This window comes from Protopterus annectens, chromosome 8.part0 (genome assembly GCF_019279795.1).
Source record: "Protopterus annectens isolate FY-2018-M chromosome 8.part0, PAN1.0, whole genome shotgun sequence".
Lineage (NCBI taxonomy): Eukaryota > Metazoa > Chordata > Ceratodontiformes > Protopteridae > Protopterus > Protopterus annectens.
The window spans coordinates 1770049133-1770069998 of NC_056741.1; the positions used below are offsets into that span (position 1 = coordinate 1770049133).

At 37.6% G+C, this 20866-nt stretch overlaps 1 protein-coding gene across 1 annotated transcript in view; it reads left to right on the top strand.

Moving 5' to 3' along the window:
• LOC122809627 (cytochrome P450 2U1-like) overlaps nucleotides 1–20866 on the top strand; it is a 522109-nt gene that overhangs the window by 101102 nt on the left and 400141 nt on the right. Inside the window, exon 2 of the mRNA XM_044081264.1 lies at nucleotides 17554–17692. Coding sequence (XP_043937199.1) covers nucleotides 17554–17692 — 139 coding nt within the window. The remainder of the gene's footprint in view (nucleotides 1–17553; nucleotides 17693–20866) is intronic.

Below are 20866 nucleotides of genomic sequence, written 5' to 3' on the forward strand. Positions count from 1 at the left end.
AAACCAGGGAAGCTTCCATCTGTGTACCCCATGAAGTTAGACCCAAATATCAGCCCAGTGCATACACAATGGTACCCTGGACTCTTTGAATCTAGCATGTAGTCTAGTGTTATGATACAAGCTAAAGTAGAGCAAAAAATATTTAACAGTTTCTTTAAAATAAAAAAAGAAAAATACTTAATAAGGAGAAAAGTCTTTGCATTGGCACATGCATTTTTGAAATGTTTTATGCGTTTAGTGTGGTTGTAACAATTTTCATGACTTGATTTTACATCGACAAACGTGTTTAGAATAGTAGACTGATTAAATAGTAACCTGTCTTAGGTTGAACTGCAAATAGTAAACTCTAAGTGAGACTGATTGAAAATGACTTAGTTCAAAAATGGAAGACTGAATACATCTTTGATAATAACTGGTGTCAATGTCATGGCCTTAAGTTAAACACAAAAAAAAAATGTATTCTCATACCATTTGGCAAAAACATGGCCCCTGCTGATTACCACATCAACGGCAACCCCCTAAGCACACACCCTGTAGTGAGAGACCTGGGTACTCAGGTTGACAACAGTCTCAAATTTCACCATCATGTGGCAGCAGTGGTTAGAAAAGCCTTTTACTTGGTGCGTCTCAAAAGTAAAAGGATTGCATCCAGAACAAAGAAGGTGATTATCTTTCTGTTCTTCTTCCTCATTAGCCTTATAATTGAGTATAATACCCCATTTGGTATGCACCTCTCCAAATACCTGCACCAACTGGAAAGGCCACAGAAATACATCACAAAGAGAATCCATGGCCTCCAACATCTGTCCTATGTGGACAGGCTCAAATCATTATCACTCTAATCAGTATCATAAAGATTGCTCAGAGCTGCTGTATCTTACCTACAAGGCAATATTAGACCCTGCTTTAATACAGATGCCCCATATCCGTAAGTCTAACTCCTCATGCATTACCTGCTAGATAGGCCTAAATATATTTGACATCAACAAAACCTGCTGGAGAGGCAGGTTTATCTCCCCGAGGCTGCCTGTCTCTGAAATAGACTTTCCATACATGTCAAACAGAGTACCTCGCTGACCCTCTTCAAGCGCAACCTTGATGAGTGGATGGGAAACCACAAATTTGTCTCAGTGGTTCCACCTTTGTCCCTCATTGACAGGGTTAACAGGTGCTGACTGAGGGTTCTATTTTGGAGAAGAACTCTTGGCTAGGCTTGGAAAGGCCACCGGGCCATTAGCCTAGTAACCTCCTATAATCCTATGATAATATGAAAATTTCTTTATGAGGTGTTGGACGTGACCTCATAATATGTATATGAAAGTCCTATATGGTGGGGACAAAGTCTAACCTACTGTGGTATATGGGAGGGTGAAATCCCCACAGAAAATGTATTTTGTCATGTAGGAGGATGAGAGTGTAGATGGGTATAATTTATGTTTGTTTTACTATGTATTTTTTTTTTGCTTTGATGCGGGTATTTTTTTATGCATTTGTGAAGGGTGTTATTAGTAGTGCTGTTTAGTCTAATGTTTTACTGATCACATTCGTAGCACATATCTTTTTTATTCAATCCAGATAATTGAAAGGAGCATAATGTACTACTGTTAATTGTCTCAGAATTTTGGAGGTAGCTTTGTGATTTTTCTGTTATGGAATGAGGGAAGTAGTTTACATCATTTTATTTATTTATTTATTTTATTTTACATTTGTTGACCAGGTTAGTCTGGCTGGATATATGTCCATTTTCAGTAGAGGCCCAGGGAGATAAGCTCCAAACAGTTCAAATAAAGTTCACATCTACAGAAGTACATATTTAAAATGCAAATACTTTCACCGTAAAGAAAAACAAATTTACGTGGTCACACATTTATAAAGTATAAAAAAAAATGCAAAAATATTTGACTAGACTTAGTGCAATTACTAATGAAGTTACAATTAAATGTTCAGAAAGAATAATAGCTAAAAAGTACAGTATAAATGTAGATAAGAAAGGAAGATAAAAAGAAAGTAAAATGAAGTAGCAGTTGAGTAATACATCTAGCAGTAAAACATGTCACTTTTTTGAGAATACAGTAGTAAGTAAGACTATGATGGAGAGGTAGAATAGTAGTTGTTAAGATGAAATTGTTGCAGAGATGAGAAGGTAAGGTTGAATCAAGTAACAAAAGCACGTTGGTCAGTCAGGTTTAGTACAGGGGCACATCTAATGTGTTTTGAGGAAGAGCTTAAGTTTATTTTAAACAGAGTAATAGTGTGGAAAGTTCGGAGGGAAGCAGGTTCCAGGTTTTTCCAACAGTATTAGAGAAGAGAGAGTCTCCAGCTCTATTGTTTGATTTATTGATATTTACAAGAAGTTCTTGTGAAGATCTTAGGGACTTCAGGATATAGTAGGGGTGAATAAGGTTAGATAGAATGGGTATCTTGGCAGGTTGATAAAGTATTTTATGGGCGATGGCAAGTTGATTAAATTTCAGCTGCTGCTGTAATTCAAGGCACCCTAGATGCTTTAGATTAATACAGTGGTGTGTTCTGAAAGGGTTACCTGTGGCAAACCTGGCTATATTATTGTAGGAGTTTTCTAGTTTCTTAAGGTTATTTTTCGACAGATTAGTAAATATGGGTGAGGCATAAAGAAGGGTAGAGATTAGATGGGTGTGGGCAATAGTTATTCTAGTTGCAGGAGTGAGGAAGGGTTTGATCCTATAAAGAGAGCCTATTTTTTTATTAGTAGTTTTCAAAGTGTTGTTGATATGGGTGTCAAAGTTAAGGTTGTTGTCTATGGTGATACCTAGCAGTTTGGTAGTAAGATCTTGGGATATAAGACTACCATTACTGGATGTTACAGTGAAGTCTATTGGGGGAGATTTACTGGTAGGCGTAAAAAGGAGAAGTTTAGATTTTTTAGGGTTTAGTAGGAGACAGTGTTTTGTAAACCATAGTTCTACAGAGTTAAATACGTCTTGTGTGTGGGAGTGAAGCTCAGATACAGAAGTGGCTGAGCATATAAGTGTAGAGTTGTCAGCGTATTTTATACATGTAGCTTGGGGAACGGACTTGGTGAAGGTCATTGATGAATATAAAAAACAGGAGAGGGCCCAGTATGGACCCTTGAGGGACACCAATATTAACAGGTAGATGGGTAGAAAGAATGATGTTCCAGAGCACAGCTTGATGTCTGTTATTTAAGTAGGACTGGAACCATTTTATAGCTAGTATGTCAAGTGACAGAGATTTGAGAATGTTTATGAGTATATTGTGATTTACCATGTTGAAAGCCTTAGACAGGTAAATAAAAAGTGCAGAGGAAAGCATGTTAAGGTTACGGTTTTTGTTGATGGTGTCTATAAAGGAAAGGAGGGAAGTAGTAGTAGTGCTATGGGAAGGTCTGAAACCATGTTGGGAGTTGGAAAGCAGGTTATTATGGAGAAGGTGGTCTAGCAATTGCCTGTGGATACATCTTTCCATAATCTTAGATAAAGGAGAAAGTAGGGCTATGGGACAATAGTTGGAGAGTTCAGTGGAGTCTCCCCCCTTATGAAAGGGAATAACATGAGAGACTTTTCAAAGTTTGGGGATATATCCTTCAGTGATGGTTCTACTGATGAGAATGGAGATGAGGTCAGCATAGATTTGTCTGCTAACTGTAAGTATTCTGCGGGTAGTTGGTCAGCAGAAGGAGTGCATGGTTTGAGTTTTTGGATAAGGGTGAGAATAAATGCTGTTGGGACAGGTTGGAACAGAAATGGAGGTGGTGGGTTAGAGTCAGAATTAGATATAGTTATGTTTTGAGGAGAGAGCTGACTGGCAAGAGTTTGAATTGCTTTGGTGAAAAAGGTATTAAAGGCATTAGCAGTTTGGGATTGTCCTTGTCAGTGCCTTGTGGGTTAGGTGTGATAGATTGACTGGGATGTAATAATTGATTAATACTTGCCCAGAACTTTTGTGGTTTATTATGGTGGGTCTGTTGAGATTGTAGGTAATAGTTTTGTTTATCGGACAGTATAGGTTTTTTGTTTCATTTCTCAGTTGTTTGTAGTTTTGGAGGTCAACAGAGTTTTTAATTAAGCATGATTTATTCCAGTATTTATTTCTGAGATGGATTTTTTTGCTTAGTTTCCTTAGAAAGCCAAGGAGCAGATTTAGTTCTTATCCTAATAGAGAGGGTAGGAGCATGGTGGTTGAGTATGGCTAGGAAATTAGCATTAAAGTAATCAACAGCTTCATCTAGAGAAATGTGTTTTAAGGGAGACAAATTACATGCTCCAAGTTCACTTAGGAATAGATCCAAGTTGAAGTTTTTCTTGGTTCTATTTGTCCTAAATATGGATTGAATGGGTGGATTGTTTTTGAGCCTGATAATGTTGGTTAGTGAGTGGTCGCTTACGTCGTCAGGGAGGGGTCCAGATTCATAAGTCTCGGGTTGATTATTAATGGATATCCAATCTAAGGTGCTTTTTTTCTTATTAGTCTTGTTTATTCTAGTAGGGGAGGTAGTAGTTTGGGTAAACCCATAGAGATTAATATGGCTAGTAGGGTAGTTGTGTTGCAACATTTCCAATCAATGTTAAAACCACCTAAAATTATGGTTTCTTGGGAAGGTTTTGAGATAACCAGCAAAGGATGTTTTCAAATGATAGTAATGTTATTGCCTGGAGGAACATAGATGCAGATAATATAGATAGATTTGACTGAGTTTAGCTGAAGCTTGATAATAAGTATCTCAGCATTAGAGTCCTGAGGAGGTTTTTGGTTGAAGATGGTTATTTGAAAATTAGATTTGAATAGAACTGCTACTCCACCACTTTCTTGGCTACACAGTCAAGACGTAAGATGTTGTAACCAGGTGGTATAACTTCATTGTCTTTAGTTACAGGTTTTAACCAAGTTTCTGTTAGACAAATAATATCAAAGAAGTAAAGTTCCAAGAGAGCATGGAGTTGTGTTATTTTATTATTAATACTACGTATGCTGAGGTGAGCTATTAAGAGTGAGTTGGGTGATTTTTTAAGTAGATGGATGGCAGAGGGGTTTGGGTTGACGAGTTGAGTGGTAGTGGAGGTGTTTGGACCAGGGTTGGGTGAATATCTCCATCCTTTAGGGAGAGGAGTAGTGTAAGATATCTAGTATTAGAATATTTACTGAGAAGAAATGGATATCTTCTGTTATTAGGAAAGTTATATCTAATGTGGGCTGTCCTATGGTATTTAGGTAGTAGATAGCTGGGTGTGGAAGTAATGTTGAAATGGTCAGTGTGAGAGGCTAGTGAAGAAGAGGTAGATTGTTTAGTAGGGCAGAGAAAGTGTGAATATATTGGGTGCTCATAGGAGGTTAGCAGGTATGCTAGAGTTAAAGGAGGTAGAAGTGTGAGTATGAGTAACCTCTGTAAGAGGACTAGGGTGGGGGGTTTATTCATTACCATGGTAGATATAAATTATTACTGTAGGTACAGAGGTAAAGTAGGTGTGGTAAAGAAAGGCAAAAAGAGTGTGGTGGGAGAGATAGGAAGTGGTGGAAAAAAGGCGGGAAAATAGAGAAGATTGTTTGATGGAAATGTGATTGTGATTGGTAGAATGGAGAACGGGTGTGGTTTGATAGGTATAAGAGTGGGACCACTGGGGGTGGGTCCTCATCCAAATGGTAAAATAACTGGAGTAGAGCAAGTCATTGACAACAACTCCAGCCTTGCTTATTCAGCCCCTAGATTAGCCCAACATACTAAACTATGGTATTTTGTCTGCAGCCTTCTACCAAACACTGAAAATATAGAATGCAGAGGGTTTATTCTACATGCTTTTCAACATATCATCTTGAAGTAGCATTTAGAAATAGGCAGCCTACACTGGGCAAAATCAATTTACAGTGCATTCCTGAGGTGGGGAAAATGATCACAGGAACAGTCTGTGCAATCAAAGCACCAACTAGAAAATCATCAGAGTAGAAGGATTAGTCTAAGAAATTCAGATAAAGGCCAGAGAGAGACCATAAAACTGTATATTACAGTATAGTCTACAGACTACATAACAAATGGAGGAAATAAGGACAGAAGGAAGGAAGAATGTGGTAATGATGTGTAGGGAAAGGATTGATAACTGTAACAGATATGAATGGAGATGAAGGATGGATTATCAGGCCTATGAGGATTGAGGAAGACTGGAAATCAGGGAAGCAGGAAACATTCATACACTGAATGAAAACAGGTTTCATCAGAAAAGTTTTCTTGCTTTGGAAAGACATTGTTAGGACCATGAAGCTAGAGAATATAGGGGGGCATAACATGTCACTCGTCCTAGGATTAGACAAGTTTTATCAAAAAGTATAGCATATCAGAAGGAGACAATGGAGACTGAGAAGAAGACTACAGAGAGGAGGATAGACAGATATCTGAAAAAAACAACAGGGTGTATGATGTTATGCTTCATTAGTTTCTAGTTGGAACTAGCAGGTCAGTAAGTTGTTGCTCAAAGGGAATGAACTAGTCATTGTATGGTACAATAAGTGGCGTGGGTAGGATGTATCTTTCATTGTTGAAAGAAGCAATGGCACTAAAGTATAAAATAGGACTGATGTCTTTAAGTGTAAAACATGCATAGATCCTTAAATCGATTTTACTGGGTTGTTGGGATCAAATGACAATGTATTCATCTATTTAAAATGTTTTAAGACAGGTTTTACCTGCATCTGAAGAAGTCTTTGTATTCAACAAGACGAAAAGCGCTTCATGTTTATCATGTATTTTTTTAGTAAAAGCTTACAGAATGAATTTACTTTGTCCTCTGCCTTTTGTTTGCCATATTTTTGGTTTTTGGACTTTTGAGAAGTTTGTTTTGTTTGCTTATTTCCTTGGAGTTTTTTGTGTTTTTAATGGAAAACATTAGTGAGAGCAGTGGTAGTAGCAGTCCGCTACTTTTATCCCGACACCTCAGCAATATAGTGAACTTTCATCATTGCTGCAAGTGCTAACTCAACGACTTGAACACATGTCAGCTCGACTGGATTTGTTAGACCAGCAATGCCAAGAAAGTTTAGTTGTTAGCAGTGGTAATTCAGTTGGTTCTGGTGCTCATAATCTGTCATACTCCAATGTTTCTTCCGGCAACTTATCTACAGGTCAAGGAACTCGGAGCCAGGAGCCAGTGGTAATTAGCTGTAATCAGGTGTCAGCATCTATGGGGCTTACTAATGCATCGGAGCCAGTGACAGTATTGGGCATCCACAGCTGGCTCAATGTCAACATTTAATTCACGCAGGATGGTGACAGTGAGCACCGTAGTGAACCGACACAAGGTAACAACAATATTGGATACGATATTATCTCTAAACTTAAAGAACTTGACCATAAGCTTCTTAAAAGTAAGAAACTCCAGCTCGAAGTTTCTTACTTTAATGAATGTTTAAAACATGAGATTGTCCCTAAAGGTCTGAGGAGTTGGCAGTACCCGAATGGGTTGGCAAAAAACTCTGCATTTTATATAGAATTAGTTGAGCATTTCAACCAACAGGGGCTTGTGATGCTAAACATCACGAAGAAGCATTATTGTCAACAAATAGAGAGTTTAGCCCCTGAAATTGTCTCTAAACGAAGAAATTTGTAAACACAAGGACTTTATCAGATATCAGTTTGAATATAAAAGGTATTTTAGCAGTATAGGCCAACTCTTTGAGAAATCAAAAGCTATTAAACATAAAAAGTTAAACCGGGACATCTTAGCTTACCGGAATGGGACAGCTTACCCTGACCCACCCAATATACAAAACTGGAAGAATACTAAAGTTAGGGTGTTTTAGCAGTATAGACCAACTCATTGAGAAATCGAAAGCTATTAAACATAAAAAGTTAAACCGGGACATCTTAGCTTACTGGAATGGGACAGCTTACCCTGACCCACACAATATACAAAACCGGAAGAATACTAATGTTAGGAGTGACTACAACCATGACGAACAACACTGTGAACTTGAACCATCAGTCCTAAACGATAACAAACAGACTGCCAGTAGCATTGACCTGAGTAACATTTGGTCACCTGTGGTCACAAGGAGTAAGTCGCCTAAAGGAAATAATTCCAGCAACAACAGAAATGATTACCAGACTGACAATAATGCTGGAAATTTTCGGAGGGGCCAGAATGTTTGGCACAAAACGTATCAGAAGAAGCAAGCACAATCCAACAGATACCCACTGAAGAACAAAATGTAGAAGGAGGAGAAGCTTTGGAGAATCAGTATCCATTGTGTAAAATCCTACAAAATCATACAGGTGACTTTAAAGTGTATAATTTTTCATCTGTAACAATCGACAAAGTTTTGATAGACCTTTTTGCCAAGGGAAGTACTTTTGTTCCAACAATACACTTAAATGTGGCATGGGCCATTATTGACATGAAATGTTTTGTGCGTAAAGCCAGTTTCAACAATGACACTCTGCAGTTGGAAACAAAGTTTAGAATAGCGAGTGCATTTAACCCACCATTACATCCAGTACTCACTTTATTTGAGGGTGTTTGTGAGTTAGACATTTGTTCACTTGTACATGACAGGGGGCACAGTAAACCACAGTATAACATAAGTAAGGAAGAGAAGGAGGCCTTGGCTATGATACGTTCTTGTAAGGTCAGGTGTATGAAACCTGACAAGGGTGGGGGTTTGGTCATCATGGACAGCTGGAACTACGAGAAAAGGATGCATAGTGTGTTAGCACAACATACCAACACGCATCCTTGAATGAAGTAAATGTTGCCTCTAACAGAATCAGAGGATATATTGAGGAATTGTTTATTGACAGTAGAATTGACATATAGGTCTACAATTTCATGACAATTCCCAGTCCAAAGACACCCTTATTATTTGGTATCCAGAAAATACATAAAGATATTATGAACCCACCAATGAGGCCCCTAGTCGATGGACTTAATTCCATTATGTATGGTTGTGCCAAAGTCGTCAACCACATACTCAAAAAATATGTAGACAGAGTTCCATGTATTTGTAAGGACTCATGGTCCTTCTTGGAACAAATTAACAACTTAAGTTTTGAGGAAGAGTATGGGTTCCTGACAGTCGGCGTGAAGGACCTGTACACCTCAATTCCACAACAAACAGGTATTGAGTGGGTAATGCTTCTAAAACAGGGGGGAGCAATTGTTCCAGAAATCTCATTAATAGGTGAACTATTGGACATCATTTTGTCTAACAACTACCTAATGTTTGGAAAAGAATATTACCTCCAAAGGGTAGGTGTCACAATGGGGTCCCCCTGTGGCAGCAGTTTCGCCAACTTGGTTATGGCAAAATGGAAAAATGACTACATCCAAACAAATGTGGATATCAAACAACACATTCAGTTTTATTGTAGATTTTTGGATGATATCTTCATCATAGTTAGAGGTGACCATGTTGCAGCCCACAACCTTGTGTCATATTTCAGCAGTACAACCAAGTTTTTGAAATTCACACATCAATATGACAATAATGCAATATCGTACCTGGATGTACTGCTTAGAAAGGATAGACAGAAAAAAGGTTATATAGCCACCTTATTTAGAAAGGAGATGTACTCTAACTCCTTTCTGCATTTTTCCAGTAGTCACCCCTTTCACCAAAAACTTGCAGTGGTCAAAGGTCAGCTGGTAAGGGCAGCCAAGATGGTCACAGAGATTTCTGATTTTAGGGTCGAATGTCAATTTCTGAAAGTATGTTCAAAAGTAGGGGATATCCAAACAACTTAGCTGATGACCTCATACATGAAGTCACCCATAAAAGAGACATAGGATTATACCAAACGTTATTACAGTTACCAGGTAATTCTTCTGAGGTACAGAATGACATGGAGGTTAGGGAACCAGCTGCACCTACTACAACAAATAAAACGAGTATAGTAAAGAAGAACTGGGTTAATAAACAACAATCCATCACTTGGTGAAATTTTGGATCAAATTTGAGTGGATACAACAAACAATTTTACTGTAAGAAACATCAGATACAAAGTCAACTACAGGTTTGATTGTAATTCTCGGATGATCATTTATTTAGTTTACTATATTGGCAAAACTGAACATAAGTTCAAGGAACGCATTTATGAACATCAGTATGCCATAGGCAAAGTAAACTGGAAAATGCACTAGCCAAACATGTAAATGAACACAACACACATAATTTTGGATACATGGTCATTGACCAAATACCCCAGGACCCAAGAGGGGGTCCTTGTACATTACTATTAGAAGCAAGAGAGTTATATTGGCAGATTTTGACGAACACATTCAATTTCTCAGGATTGAATGAAACATGTAAGATTTCTAGTATTTTAAAACTTAAAACCTTGCACAGATGACTGGAGTATTAACCACATATGAGTTGTGACCAAGTGCTGGGAGTGATAAGGTCATCACTTAACTGGCGCACACTTCAAGTTAAAGTTGTTCTTGGTTGTTTTATTGCAAACAGCACAATTCCTTATTGTAACATAGACTACTTGTTTTCCATAGTTTTGTAGTTTCATAGTTTAGTACTAGGCTATCTACCTGGGGCATTTGTAAGCCTAGCCATAGTGATGTGGCTTTTGCCACCTCATGAAATGGTACAAAAATGTACAGAATAAATTTAGAATACTGTGCCTCTGTCTAGTACTGACACAATGAAGGTCCCCTTATATAATAGAATTAGTTTACTGTGCCCCTGTCTAGCAGTGACACAGTTGTGACCCCTGGGGTAAACTTACGATCTCCCATCCACTCATCAAGATTTCTTTTGAAGAGAGTCAGTGAGGGGCTCTGCCTAATATGAACTGGGATCTTGTTCCAAAGCATGGGAGGCCTCTGGGTTATGAATCTATCCCGCCAGCATGTCCTATTCATACTTGTGCTGAGGTTTAAGTCTTTAGCTCTCGTGGTCCTGATGGATTTGGATTTTTTGAGATGGAGCATGTCCATCAGATCCTGATTGGACATGGCCTTGTACATCAGGCAGAGATCACCTCTGAGCAGGTGGTATGCTACTGAATAGAGCTGAAGTTTCTTTAGTCTGGTAGAATAAGACATATGTTGGAGACCCTTGATCCTCTTGGTGAGGTACTTTTGTGGTCTCTCCAGCTGTTACAAATGCCTGGTGAGGTACATACCAAATGGGGCATTGTACTCAATCATGGGTCTGATGAGGAGGAGTATAGGGGTACAATGACATCCTTAGATCTGGATGTGAATCCCTTCATGATGAGGTGTGCAAGGTAGAATGTTTTTCTAACCACTTTGGCAACGTGGGTGTCAAATGAGAGGTCGCTGTCGACTTGGGTCCCTAGGTCTCTGATTACTTTTTCCATACTCAGTGGGTTACTGTCTATGTGATAATTTGTGGGTACTTTGTTTTTCCCAAAGGGGATGACTATACATTTTTTGGCATTTAGTTTAAGGCCGTGACTCCGGCACCAGTTGTCCATTTCTGTGAGGCCTTTTTGTAGGATGTATGTGTCCGCTGGTGTATCGACTATGGTGCCTAGTTTGCAGTCATCTGTGAACTTTGTCAGCCATAACCCTCCCATGTTTGCTTTAAAATCTGAGAAATAAATGCCGAACAAGAGGGGTCCCAGGACAGATCCCTGTGGGACACCACTTGTGACTGGCTTTGAGTCTGACATTGCTCCAGCAATTTTAACTTTATGGGTTCTGTCCTTTAGCCAGTTTGCAACCCATCTAGTGACATAAGGGTTTATGTTTAAGCTGTTGAGCTTATCTATGATGCCTGAGTGGGGTATTGTGTCGAAGGCCTTAGCCAAGTCCAGGTAGGCTGTATGGACTGTTTTGCCCTCATCAATGGCTCTAGTGACTGTTTCAAAAAAGTCAACCAGGTTCAAAAAGCAGGATCTGCCCTTTACAAAGCCGAACTGGGTGGGGTCAAGTGTCTGTAGGTCCCCTATGTCTCTGTTTATGAGTTCCATAATGATTCTTTCCATAGCTTTGCAGACCAGGCTGGTTAAGCTTATGGGGTGGTAGTTCCCAGGGTCTGTAGAGGTACCCCCTTTGTGGAGTGGGACCACTGTTGCTGTACGCCAGTGTCCAGGTACATATCCTGTAGTAAGACTAAGGTTAAATAGCATTTTTATGTGCGGGTTTAGCTCCTCTTGGAGTTCACGTAGCACGCAACGGGATACCATCAGGTCCCATTGATGCTGTGTTTTTAGCTTTGTTGAGGGCGGTTCTCACTTGGACATCTGAGATGACAGGGAGATTACATTCAGCTGGGATAAGTATTTCTTCTTTTGGGGGTGAAGGAGGGGAGAAATTTGCACTGAACTTGTCAGCCAGAATGTTGGCAATATCTGTGGGTTCAGTGTATTTTTTGTTGTTGTGAACTAACTCTGAGCATATCTGAGGGTTTCCGCCCAGGTTTCTAACATAGCTGAAGAAGGCTTTGTGGTTATCTTTAGTGTCCTTAGCAATTTTTCTCGCAAAGTTGGCCTTGGATGTTTTTATGAGAGAACGTAGTTTTCTGCTAATGTTGATCAGAGATGTCTTCCCTTTATGGGATTTTGCTCTGACGTGCAGTAGCTTCCTTCTTTTGTTATACAATTTGTTAATGGCTGAGGTCCACCAGACATGACGCTTGCCTTTGGTGGAGAGGGACTTGTATTTATTTGGGATAGCATGATCCATGCATTCTTGGGGATGTCCATAGAAAGCATTTGTGAAGGATTCGGCATTGTGGGATGTGGTATCCACTGGCCCAGTGGGCTTAAAGGATGCCATCTCAGTCTTAAGAAGAGTGAAGTCTGCTTTTGAGAAGTTTTTCACTGTGGTCTTTTGTGCTGGGGGTGGAGGTGGGATATGTATATCCAGGGTGATTAGTTTGTGGTCAGATCTCACTAGTGAGGGGTATACCTCCAGTGTGAAGCATTTTGTCCCCATGTTTGTGATGATCAGGTCTAGTATATTATCTCCCCTAGTGGGAGAGGTAACTAGTTGTTCCAGTGCATTTGAATTTATGAATTCCAGGAACCTTTGGGCTAGGGTGTTAGGGCTAGAATAATGTACCCAATCTATGTTTGAGTAGTTGAAGTCTCCCAGTATGATGGTATTTTGTGATACATTCATATCCTCCAATGTCTTCAGGAAGGCTGAGTGGGGTTCCTGAGATTGGGAGGGTGGTCTGTAACATGCTACCAGTTGTATAGCAGTTTTGCCTATGGTTAGTTGCACCTGTATGGTCTCTGATGCTTCATGTGTTGCTACTAACCTGGAGGTGTGGGTGTCCTTGATTAATATGGACACTCCCCCTCCCTTTGTGGTTCGGCCCAGGTTTTGGAGCTGAAAAGCATGATACAAGGTATAGGCTCCACTTAGAATGAGAATGCTATTTTATTTTCCTTGTATTGTTTTCATTTTTACTACTTCTTTTATGTCCTTGATAGTAATTGTTGCCTAAAGGGAATGTACTAGTCATTGTATGGTGCTATAAGTGGCGTGGGTAGGATGTATCTTTCATTGCTGAAAGAAGCAATGGCACTGAAGTGTAAAATAGGACTGATGTCTTTAAGTCCTTAATTGGATTTTACTGGGTAGGTTGGGATCACATGACAATGTATTCATCTATTTAAAATGTTTAAGATAGGTTTTACTTGCATCTGAAGAAGTCTTTATATTCAACAAGACGAAAAGCGATTCATGTTTATCGTGTATTTTTTTAGTAAAAGCCTACAGAGTAAATTTACTTTGTCCTCTGCCTTTTGTTTGCCATTTTTTGGTTTTTTGGTTTTTGGACTTTTGAGAGGTCAGTAAGCTGGACATATATGGATGAATAAAGACTCAAGGAGATGATGGAATCAATATAGATTAAGCAAATGAGTATGTCAGAGCATGCCTATTGTAAACAAATTACAGAAAGAAGTGAAGAAAAGCTGAATCAGTAGGGGTTAACACAACAAGATGAGAGTAAGACTGTTGTTTTTATTTACCTGTTAACCAGGTAGATGGCTGCACACAAGGAGTTACCCAGAAGCACTGTCTGGTTAAATGATTTACTCATTGTCATACAGCAGACAGATGAAGGCTGAGGGATTCAAAACCTGGACTAAAGGAAACATATCATTAATAACACATAGCCTTAATTCTCTGTGGTGGCAGACAACAATTAAGGCAGGCATCTAGAAGAGGAAAGACAGCACTAGAAACTATGAAATTGGTGGCACAGAATGTGCTTAGAGAACTGTGGTAGGTTTAGAACAAAGACAACTTGGAAGCAAATTAAGAGAAGCTCAGACTCTAGTTTAATACAGAAAGTGTGGATGTGAGAGAAATAGAGGAGGAGATAATTAGAGGAACTTTATTAAAGATAAAGGGACAAAGTGGGAAAATACAGGACATGAAGGCAGAAGGAAAGGAGGAAATAAAATAGAGTGACAACTTATGGGCAGTGACTGGAAAAAATGCCTATTTTCCTTATTCTGTCCATTTCCTACATTTTGTTTCTCTCATTTCACTGCTTATAAACTTGCAGTGACTGGAAGTTTGTAAAAGGGTCAGATAAATTTGTCATGTAAATTAAAATGTTATGGCAACTTTCTATAAGAAGTTGTATTCTTCAGGGAAATGTTTTAAAACACTGGTTGCATAATACTGTATGGCGAGAGAGGTAATACTGTAGAGTCCATTGTGTGGTACGGCTTACATGAACAGGTTAGCAGAAATTTTAACAGGTTCTCTCTGGAAAGAAAACTATCAGGGTCCAATTTAGAAAGCAAGAACTTTATTTCTGTTCAAGAAAGCAAGAAATTGTGGGATACATAAAACTATACATCTTATGTCTGGTAAATGGGGACATAACGATTTTGGCTAAGGTACTGGCTACAAGGCTAGAATTGGTTTACATTACCTCATACAAGAAGTGCTAGGTTTTGTAAAAAGGTGACATAAGGTCACAACTGGTGGTTACTATGTACTATTGTTGACAGCGGTGAGGTGAAAGAGCTAAGAAAGGCTGGACTGGTAATACTGAACATTAAAAAGGAATTTGATTCAGTGTTGTGGGCCTTCCAATACACACTTTTCAGGAAGGCAGGAGTCATGGAAAACAGGAGTCATGAAGACACTCAGGAGGTAGGTGCAGAGTCTATACTATAATCCATGAACAGAAATATAAGGTAATGGAAGGCATCTAAGGGAGAAGGATGTTAACACGATGACAGACAAGAATGGTTGTTTTCCTCAGAAATATTCTTAGTGGTAGTTGATGTATTGCCAAGAAGAGTAAAGGAAACCTTGGATGAAAAAAAGAAAAGGAAAGGATGTTGGGAAGCACATTACCAACTATTTGCAGAAGATTGTTCTCTTTTGGCAGAGAACAATGCCATGGGATGATGGGATGGGATAGTTCTGCGAAGGAATAATGTACACTGCTTATATAAAAAGAGGGCAGTGATCACACATTCGGTGAGGCTTTAAAAAGGAGGAACATGGAGGATTATAGAATATGTAGGTGCCAGATATTTATGGGTACAGGTATGGGAAATGATTGAAAAAGAACTACAGGGTAACTGTTAGAGAGAGATAGAGAGAGAGAAGCTCTTAGCTGCACAGAAGAGTAACACAGGTATTTGATGAGCAGATCAAATGTAATCAAGATGATGATGAATGGAGTACAGGTAAGGCATCTTATAATGGTTACACCAAAAGGCTGTTGGACAAAAGACGTTAGAAGTATTCAGAGCAAGTGTGATGACTGGCTGGAAAGGAGGAAGCCATGAATATTGAGAAAAGGGTCTATATTAAAAGCTCAAAAGTACGGAACAGCAAAGCTATGTATATCAACACATAAAGGTCGATGTACATAAACATCAAAACACGTAAACGGTAAAAATCACAACGCCGAACGTGTTTGTTAAGCCAGCAGCGTGATCATGAGGATAAGGAAATATATCCTTTTCCCCACTGTAGTGCAGTCTTGGAGTTGGTATATTTAAGTAGGGAGCTGTGGGGTGCAAGTGGGTTAAATTCTGTTTTTAATGTTAGTGTTAACATACCTATGAGGTGCTCTTTGGTGACATAACATGTTTGGCATTGTGATTTCTTGCCATTTACGCGTTTCGATGTTTATGTACATTGACCTTTATGTGTCGATGTACATAGCTTTGCTGTTCTGGACTTGAGGGCTTTTAATATAGACCCTTGAAAAAACAGGTAAGACATAGACTATCTCTTGGATGATGGGCATTGCTCTTCTCTGCTTACAAGAAGGAACTTAATGCAGCCCATTTCAGGAGAGTAAATAGGAAGCCTGTTGTTCCTGATGGTGGATAAGTAGCAATCACCCATTGGAAAAGACTGGTGGCCAGAAGTAGAAGAGAAAGACTAAGAAGATGGGCAGAGTAGTGGGCTCCAGTATAAAGTTTATAAGCAGTGAAATGAGAGAAACAAAATGTAGGAAATGGACAGAATAAGGAAAATAAGACTGTCTCAGGAGTAAAGAATAGGCATTTTGGGGAATGTGGATAAAAAGGCAAAGAGGTGTAGAATGAGGAATGGGTAAAGTGAGGTATAAAAAAGGCAAACAAATATCAGAAACTAAGAGACAAATTGGTATTTAGACTTCAGAATTCAGCTATAGAGGAAGGATCTGTGAAGTAGAAGGAAAGACTGTTAGTATCACATCAAGTAAGAAAAACACATCAGAAAATCGTAGGAGAAATAATGACAGAAAGAAGGAGGAAGACAGGTGTTGAAAGCAGCACATATAGTATAATGGAATGATTTGGGGTTGGAATGAGTTGGATGATCTATGAGGCCTTAATGGAGAAGATCTTGAGAGCTGCCAGGGCACAGCTCAGAGAAGTATGACAAACAGACAAAGGTGACATATGGAAGAAGGAACAATGAGAGATATAACTAGGAAACTAAAGCTCTGAGCTGTTATTGAGTTGTTAACTATGTGGCTTTTATACACTCAACCTTTACTTACCTACTATTTGACCATGAGTAAGTCACTTAACTAGACATTTGTGGATAACCACTGAAAAAGGACAGTTGTGTTCATTGGGCTTACCTGGACAGAAAAACTAAAATATTTTATATATATATATATATATATATATATATATATATATATATGTGTGTGTGTGTGTGTGTGTGTGTGTGTGTGTGTGTATTATATATTAGTATAATGCATATATATATATATATATATATATATATATATATATGTGTGTGTGTGTGTGTGTGTGTGTGTGTGTGTGTGTATGTGTAGTCAGATTATATTACTAGGTCTTGCCATGCTTGATATAAATGAGTATGAAACAAAATAATTTACATGATGCCATCTCTGGATTTAGATACTCGTTACAGCTCTATACCATTTTAACTATCTGATCAGCACATTTCCAATACTGAAACAATAATATTGCAACCTAGTACAAGAAAATATGGCAGCCTGATAAAATCTAATAATATATTGTATAAATAGCCAAACTGAGATCTGATAATGATCAGCAGCTTTGTTTGGTCATTCTTTTGACAAGTCCTAAAAACATGGACCTTAGAGATTATGAATATACATTTCTTATTCTCTTTTCAGAGAAAGAATGATGGATCATCATTTGATGAAGAAGGCTTGCTGTACAGCTTGTTGGATTTGCTAGTTGCTGGTACAGATACAAGTGCAAACGTTATGTGTTGGACTTTACTTATAATGGTGACCTATCCTGATGTACAAGGTAAAGTAAAATCATACTAAAACATCTGCCACACACAAAAAATAATATGTAAACTTTTAGGTGAATTTTACTCATACACTGTTTCTTTGGATTCTTAACAGTATTTCAGTCACCATCACCCTAAGCACCAGTGTACTTGGTTATAAAAATTGAGGAAAGACATCTTAGAAAAGTCAGTTTACTGTTTATTTCATATAAATGTTTGCTGTTAAATTTAATTATCATTATAAAATATTACTAGTTATGATGATAATGTTTTATTTTTACTCTGACCCTTTCTTCACCAAACTGGTGTCTCTACAAACAACCATATAAGGATCTGTAATTTATAACCAAGTGAAAAACTGACCCTGGGATATAAGCAACTAAAAACCTCTAAATAAGATAATCCTAGGACAATCCAGCAAAAAAAAAAAAAAAAAAATCAGGGAGCTGTCCAGCTGTAGTAAAATGTTGTTTTTATTTGATCGACAAAACAGAGAAATTTAGCACATTTGAAATAAAACATACAAAGATTTCATCTCTATTGAAAATGGATTTTTTTGAACATAGATGAAGAAAAAAATGAAAACCTGAGTGTATATATATATATATATATATATATATATATATATATATATATATATATATATATATATATATATATATATATATATATATATATATATATATATATATATATATATATATACATATATATATACATATATATATATATATATATATATGTATATATATATTCTCATAATGAGATCATAATCTAATACATGCTTAACATCCAATTAAATTGTCATCATATAGAAAGCACTTATTACATTGTCAACTAAAATCCATTCTCTTGTCCTGCTTGATTTAAAAAAAAAACTCTCCAGTAAAAATGGTTACTATATGCAGTGTTAAAAGCAGATAAGTCAGTTGTGTCCAAACTGAAATAAAGGTGCTGATAATATACAAGATGCAAATATTGTAATGTGTATGCACAAAATCAGCATTACGTAAACATGTACTGTTAATGATACTTTTAAATAACACTTAAATTGACATTTAAAATCTGACTTTGGGGTCTAAGGTTGAAATAAATCACTGTTGGTCAGGACACCTAAAACCTTTATTAACAAAGAAGAAATACTGTAATACAAAGTTCACTCACTCCAAAAGTATCCTATAAATATGGGAATAGAACAAACCCAATAAAATATAATATGAGGAACTGCTGTAAGAAAGAGGAAACATTTGTAAAAAAATACATATATTCCAGACAGTAGAAAGCATAAGTCAGGCATAATTCCTCATGCTGAAAAAAATATATATTATTGGTAATGCCACGTATAGAATGCTAGTAAAACAATGCGAGCCATCTATGTAAGCTCTCCTAGTGAATAAAATCACTACTTGAATAATGCATTCAAGAAATGAAAACTTTAGAGTTAAAAATCTGAAGGTGGAAAAATTCAGCCAGAAAGCACCAGAAAACATAGCCTGGCATAATCATAACTTAGGAGCTCTCAATTTCAATGCTGGATTTATGGATACTGTCATTTAAACCAGGGGGACATTTATTTATTTTATTTTATTTTATTTTACATTTGTTGACCGGGCTAGTCTAACTGGATATATGTCCATTTTCAGAAGAGGCCCGGGGAAAAAAGCTCCAGGTGTAATACATAGTAAAAAATATAAAAAAGCAGTCTATATAAAAATTAAGACAGTCAAATCCATAAACAGTTAAAGATGAATTCACAAAAATTAGTATACATAAAAAGTTAAGACCGGTAAATCCTTAAACACATAAAATAAATTGCTAAATTGAATTTTTTTTTTTTTTTGTGATGGCCATAACAACCACACTTTAGTGTAGCTTGAGAAAATAGAGAGGATAACTTGAGAAAGAGGTGGGGTAAATAAAGGAGAGGTGTGAGAGATATAATGGGATGAGTAGAGGAATAGATCATTTTCATGGTGAAAGAAAAAAAAAATTACTATCATGAGGGGGGCAGTAGCATTCATAGAAAAAGTTCTTGTCATAAGTATGGTTGGTGAATTATGGTAAACATTTAACGTGTTTTTGGGTGGAAAAAGAGGAGAGTTAAAGAAAGATAGGAAACTGGAGTGATAGCTAGTCTGGGTTGATACATGGGCAGAGACATTTGTTATTAAGGTACAATTTAAGATTTTTCTTAAAGATAGGAAGGGAAGTAAGGGATGTGATATCAGTGGGTAATTTATTCCAGTGTCTCCCAACTGAGTTGGAGAATAGGCCATCAGCTGCTGAGTTATTAGGTATAGTCAGAAGCTTGTTAGAGGAGCGTAAATGTTTCAGGTTATAATAAGGGGAAATGATGCTAGAGAGTATTGGAGTTTTAGTCGGTTGGTACAGGGTTTTGTGAGCTATTAGTAGTTGTTGTAGTTTGATCTGATTTGGAAGTTCTAGCCAGCCAAGTTGTCTTAGATTAATGCAGTGGTGGGTTCTAAAGGGAGATCCAGTGGCAAATCTAGCAATGTTGCTGTAAGATTTAACTAGTTTATTAAGGTTTTTTTTGGACAGGTTGGTATAAATCGGACTTGCATATAGTAAAGTAGAGATAAGATGTGTCTTGGCTAGGGTAATTCTAGTGGCTGGGGTAAGGTATGGTTTTATTCTATATAGGGTTCCTATTTTTTTGTTTACACTTTTTATAGTTGTGTTAATGTGATTTTCAAAATTGAGTTTGTTATCTATTGTAATACCAAGTAGTTTTGTGGAGGTTTCAGGGGAAATGCTGGTATTGTTGTTGGAAGTGATAGAGGAATGAAGGGGGATTTGGTTACGTGTTGGGGAGAAAAGTAGAAGTTTTGTTTTCTTTGGGTTGAGTAGGAGACAGCATTGGGAAAACCATTGTTCCACTGTGTTAAAGGCTTTTTGAGTAAGAGACTGAAGTTCAGCATGAGAGGTAGCTGAGCAGATAATAGTGGAGTCATCTGCATATTGAATACAGTTAGAAAAAGGGATGGCAGATTGAAGGTCATTGATAAAGATGGAAAAAAGAAGTGGACCTAAGATAGAGCCTTGAGGAACACCTAGGGAAATAGGAAGGTGGTCAGATAGTGAGTTTTTCCAGAGTACTGCTTGTTGACGGTTGTTGAGGTAAGATTGAAACCAAGTTAAGCTATTAGTATCAAATGATAGAGAATTGA